Source organism: Salvia miltiorrhiza, chromosome 5 (assembly GCF_028751815.1).
Source record: "Salvia miltiorrhiza cultivar Shanhuang (shh) chromosome 5, IMPLAD_Smil_shh, whole genome shotgun sequence".
NCBI lineage: Eukaryota > Viridiplantae > Streptophyta > Magnoliopsida > Lamiales > Lamiaceae > Salvia > Salvia miltiorrhiza.
Genome location: NC_080391.1, coordinates 38596000 through 38601811, shown reverse-complemented (window position 1 = coordinate 38601811; position 5812 = coordinate 38596000). Strand labels below are relative to the sequence as shown.

General features: G+C 47.5%; 1 protein-coding gene across 1 annotated transcript; it reads left to right on the top strand.

Moving 5' to 3' along the window:
- Positions 1-482: 482 nt before the first annotated feature.
- On the top strand, positions 483-5417 carry LOC131025897 (uncharacterized). Its single transcript, XM_057955677.1, has 6 exons — positions 483-701; positions 3620-3829; positions 4133-4206; positions 4343-4595; positions 4716-4868; positions 4983-5417. The coding sequence occupies exons 1-6, from the start codon at positions 483-485 to the stop codon at positions 5415-5417; spliced, it is 1344 nt and encodes a 447-aa protein (XP_057811660.1).
- The last annotated feature ends 395 nt before the right edge of the window (positions 5418-5812 follow it).

Below are 5812 nucleotides of genomic sequence, written 5' to 3'. Positions count from 1 at the left end.
CGTGGAAACCCAATTCTAATCTATTACATTTAAAACAGAAAAGAAAAGGCTCAAAAACGTAAAACTCGGCCCGAACAGCTTCATCAGGCCCGTCTTTGAAATTAGGGTTTGGGCCCCCCCTAGGGTTTGAAAATCGGCCACCTAGGGTTTGAAAATCGGCCACCTAGGGTTTGGAACCCTAGGCGCCGCCGCCTCCCTTCCTCGACAGCCGCTGGACAGCGCCGCCGCAGCAGCTCCCGGCGTGCATCGCAGCACCCCGGCGCGCATCCCGGCACGAGCAGCAGCCCGGCGCGAGAAGCAGCCCGGCGCGGCACCTGCCTGGCTCGGCAGCAGCTCTCCAGCATGAGAAGCAGCAGCGGCACAGCAGCAAAGCTCGGCAGATAGGAGATTAGATAGTGAACTTAGGAAACATTGTATACAAGCATAAAAACGTTCTTGCTTTCAGTATACAAATCCAACAGTCAGTATATGTTGATGATATGATGGTGCAGAGCAGGGCTGCCGTTTCCCACCCTTCAGACTTGGAGGAGGTATTCAGGGTCATCCGACAGAACAGATTAATGTTAAACCCGAAGAAGTGCACCTTTGGTGTCAGGACTGGGAAATTCCTGGGCTACCGAGTGACTCCGCAGGGCATTGAGGTAAACAAGGACAAAGTACATGCTATCATAAACATGACACCACCTAGAAATGTTAAAGAGGTACAAATGCTAAATGGGCGGCTCACGGAACTCGGACGATTTATCTCACGACTGGTGGACCGAAGCCTACCTTTTTTCAAAATCTTAAGGAAAGGAATCAAGTTCGAATGGACTAAAAATTGTCAATAGGCTTTTGAGCAATTGAAACAATATTTGGCGGTATTACCAGTGCTGACGAAACCAAGGGTTGGGGAAACTTTATACTTGTATATCGCAGTAGGAGCAAAATCTTTGGGATTAGTGTTCATCAGGGAAGAACGGGGGCAACAGATGCCAATATATTCCGTTAGTAAATCGGCCACCTAGGGTTTGGAACCCTAGGCGCCGCCGCCTCCCTTCCTCGACAGCCGCTGGACAGCGCCGCCGCAGCAGCTCCCGGCGTGCATCGCAGCACCCCGGCGCGCATCCCGGCACGAGCAGCAGCCCGGCGCGAGAAGCAGCCCGGCGCGGCACCTGCCTGGCTCGGCAGCAGCTCTCCAGCATGAGAAGCAGCAGCGGCACAGCAGCAAAGCTCGGCAGCCTTGGCCACCTAGGGTTTGAAAATCGGCCACCTAGGGTTTGGAACCCTAGGCGCCGCCGCCTCCCTTCCTCGACAGCCGCTGGACAGCGCCGCCGCAGCAGCTCCCGGCGTGCATCGCAGCACCCCGGCGCGCATCCCGGCACGAGCAGCAGCCCGGCGCGAGAAGCAGCCCGGCGCGGCACCTGCCTGGCTCGGCAGCAGCTCTCCAGCATGAGAAGCAGCAGCGGCACAGCAGCAAAGCTCGGCAGCCTTGGCTCCTGGTCTCGGCAGCCTCGGCAGATCCGGCACGAAGGCAGCAGACTCGGCAGCAGCGGCCGTGCGACACCTGCTGGGCGCGCAGCGCGCAAAGCGCGCACGCGCAGCCCTCGGTGCGCACAGCCCCTCCTCGCCGATTGTCCTCCCTCGCCCTACTTGGCTTGACCAGCCTCGGCGGCCCCCGGCGTGCAGCAGAACAAGAGCAGCAGCGGTGGCACGGCAACGCTCGACCGGGCGCACAGCGCTCAGCGCGCAAGCGCGCGCGCACGCGCTGCCCTCGGCGTGCACAGCCACCGTTTCGCCCTAGTTTAACTGCAGCCATCCAACCCGTCCTCCGTTTAAACCAGTCTGATCGTCGTCGTCTTCGTCTCGTTTTTCCACAATTACAGATTACAACCGAAAAACAAAAACAATTGAAATTCTAATCTAACCACGGATTTTCTCGTGGTGAAAAAAACGATTACAACGTCAAAACGACGTATCCCACGAATCAACAGACCACGAAGAACAGCAACAGTAAAAAAAACGCACATTATTAATCGTACATAAATTAATAATAGAGCCAAGAAATTAATCCTGGGCTTTGATACCAATTGAAGGAATATTAAACTGAATTAACGTTCCGCTTTGCCCGATGATCGTTTCTTGGTTATTATTAATTTATCATACAACGATTAATCCTAACATGCTCCTATGAATTTAACAGCTGCACGTTGGAGTTCAGAAATACCTGAAGAATTCAGAAGAATTCGTCAATCTGTCGCTGAACAGGTCAGCCAACTTCAACGCTCCGTTTGACCCCTCAAACGACCTCCAATCGTATTTTGTGCAGAAATACGACTTCTTTGTCTTCGAAAGAGCTTTCCGTGGCCGCCTGATTCGTCTGAATCGGAGTTCTATGGAGGAAGTTATGGCCGTTTTACGGAGACTACCAGAACTTGGTTTCCTGCGAAAATCTGACTCCAGCTCTGATCTTCTCGACTGTATCCCGCTCAGCTTTCACCGTTGGATGGACAACGATCTATGAAAGTCCCAAGAGAGAAATAAGCCCCACACGTTTTTCTTCCCTGCGCCCCACAGCTCTCAAAAACCTAATATTTTATCAGTGTGTTTTCCTGAGAGCTGACAGCTGTATTTATAATAAAATAAATACGTGTAGGCACAGATTAGGTGTAGGAGGCGTGAATTCTCTCTTCTTGGGCTAGGAGACATTGGGCCAGTCCAGGGACCAGATACAAGGAATAAAGATGGGCCTCAAATAAATTAATTTATCTATGGTCAGCCCAGACCATAATTAATTTATAAATATCAGTTCATTCCACTAGAGAACCGATACTGACTTACCCCTTTATTGCCGGTGATGAGTCGGGGGCTTGTATTTAGACTTATTAAATCTCCGTATTTAAAATATCCGACATCCATTAATTAATTAGAGCTCTGACAGCTTAAATTAATTAATCTCTTTATAAATCCTTAAGCAGTACCACTCAAACTTTATTATTACGCCTGAACTTAATCAACCTGCAGGGTTTAGCGTAATAAACCTTATTGAGCTCCTTAAGGGGATGTCATTATCCTATACCGGATACGGGTACTAATACAGATAATCAAATATCATATATTAACCGCTATCGCCCAAGATACAGAGTACTCGAGTTAGCATTTAACTCTCGCCCATAGTAAGTCAAAGTGATATACGAATTAACATATATATTTGAATACTTATTAGTATTAAGATTTATGAGTCACCGAGATCTTGATTCTTCACTTAAGTCAGATAGAAGAATACATCTCAACTGTTGGTCCTATCAATACGTAATGACGTACCAGTATAGACAAGTAGCCAAGACAAACTACTTCCATCTATACTGCAGCCTAAACCAATAACTTGTCCTAGAGTTATTTCGGCTGTGATCATATTATATCTCTTAAGGTTATTCCAATTATATGGTCTTCTGTGATCTACAACACACCATATAATCTACTTATATAGAGATAAAGAACATACATATGCAATCATGAACACAATCAGATAGGAGATTAGATAGTGAACTTAGGAAACATTGTATACAAGCATAAAAACGTTCTTGCTTTCAGTATACAAATCCAACAGTCAGTATATGTTGATGATATGATGGTGCAGAGCAGGGCTGCCGTTTCCCACCCTTCAGACTTGGAGGAGGTATTCAGGGTCATCCGACAGAACAGATTAATGTTAAACCCGAAGAAGTGCACCTTTGGTGTCAGGACTGGGAAATTCCTGGGCTACCGAGTGACTCCGCAGGGCATTGAGGTAAACAAGGACAAAGTACATGCTATCATAAACATGACACCACCTAGAAATGTTAAAGAGGTACAAATGCTAAATGGGCGGCTCACGGAACTCGGACGATTTATCTCACGACTGGTGGACCGAAGCCTACCTTTTTTCAAAATCTTAAGGAAAGGAATCAAGTTCGAATGGACTAAAAATTGTCAATAGGCTTTTGAGCAATTGAAACAATATTTGGCGGTATTACCAGTGCTGACGAAACCAAGGGTTGGGGAAACTTTATACTTGTATATCGCAGTAGGAGCAAAATCTTTGGGATTAGTGTTCATCAGGGAAGAACGGGGGCAACAGATGCCAATATATTCCGTTAGTAAAATGCTGCAGGGGGCAGAGCTGAACTATTCTGAGTTGGAAAGAGCAGTGCTGATAGTGTTGGTCACAACCCGAAGGCTAAGACCGTACTTTCTGGCACATAGAGTCATTGTGCGAACGTCATTGCCATTCAAGCAGACCTTAGGGCAACTAGATCTGTCGGGGAGAATGGTCAAATGGGCAATCGACTTAAGTGAATATGATGTGGATTTCGAGCCACAGGCTGCGATTAAAGCGCAATCTCTGGCAGACTTCATACAAAACTACCAGGGTTGAGAAACAGATCCCCTGGAGGGCATTCGTGGATGGTTCTGTCACGAAGGACAGGTGCGGGGTGGGCATCTATATCCAGTCCCCCGCTAATGACGATTTACAATTTGTAATTAAATATGAGCAGCGTCTGTCCAACAATGAAGCCGAGTATGAAGATGTTGTCAGGGCCTTGTCCATTTTATCAGAATTAGGGGCTGAATCTGTACATTTGAAGTTTGATTCGCAGTTGGTGGTGCAATAGTTGCTGGGAGAGTATGATATCAGGGATAGCCGAATGGCCGCATACCATGTCAAAGCTGACGACTTAATGTCCAAATTCTAGGACTGTATTGTTGAACAAATACCCCGCGAACAGAATAACAGAGCTGACTTATTAGCAAGGATGGCCAATGTTGTAAAGCATAGCTGGACCGATTCAGTGACTTTACTCTTTGAGCCTAGCACAGAAAACAAGCAGGGCATTTTTAGCTTGGAAGTACACGAGGATTGGCGCACACCTATAATTCATTTCTTAAGGACAGGGGAACGACTAGATTCAGTTATCTCCCAGCGCTGTCTTTATGGCAGATATTGTATCGTCAACAATTAGCTATACAAGCGGTCCTTCACCCACCCACTACTAGAGTGCCTATCTCCCGAGGAAGCACATTTTGTTCTCAGGAAAGTTCACCAGGGCTACTGCGGGAATGATGCCAGATATAAAGATTTGATGCGAAAAATTGTCAGAGCTGGGTTTTATTGGCCTACACTGGCAGAAGATGCCAAGCAATTTGTCAAGAAATGTGAAATTTTCCAGAAGTATGCTCTGTGTATCAATATCCCCAGAGAAACTATGGGTGCCATGTATGCCACTTGCCCCTTTGATAAGTGGGGGATTGACATTGTAGGGAAGCTTCCTACTGCTCCTGGGGGCAGATGTTTCTTGATAGTAGCTGTAGATTACTTTTCTAAATGGGTGGAAGCAGAGGCAGTGACAAAGATAGATGAATGCACCATTGAGAGGTTCTTGTGGCGCAATATTTGATGTCGATATGGGTCACCACGCGTAATCATCTCGGATAATGGGACGCAATTCACAGGGCAAAGCATAGCAGACTTTTGTCACAGAATGGATATCATTCAGCGCTTCGTATCTGTGGCCCATCCACAAGCCAACGACCAAGTGGAGCTTACTAATCGCACAATATGTGAGGGACTGAAGAAGCGGTTGGAAAAAAGTAAGGGCAAGTGGGCGGAAGAGCTGGACGGGGTCCTTTGGGCTCATCGCACTAGCCCTAAGACAGCTACGGGAGAAGCACCGTTCACGCTGGTATATGGATCCAACGCTGTGATACCGGCCGAGGTACGCTTAGCATCACACAGGGTCTTACATTATGACCCCATACAAAACGATGAGCTTCGACGTTTAGACCTAGATTT

What these genes read in the sequence shown, in the direction of transcription:
- LOC131025897 (XM_057955677.1), top strand. Translation starts at nt 483, where the DNA reads ATGGTGCAGAGCAGGGCTGCCGTTTCCCACCCTTCAGACTTGGAGGAG. An exon ending in CACCTAGAAATGTTAAAGAG is followed by an intron (nt 702 to 3,619) that starts GTACAAATGCTA and finishes ATGATGGTGCAG; the next exon opens with AGCAGGGCTGCCGTTTCCCA. An exon ending in AGGGCATTTTTAGCTTGGAA is followed by an intron (nt 4,869 to 4,982) that starts GTACACGAGGAT and finishes GTCAACAATTAG; the next exon opens with CTATACAAGCGGTCCTTCAC.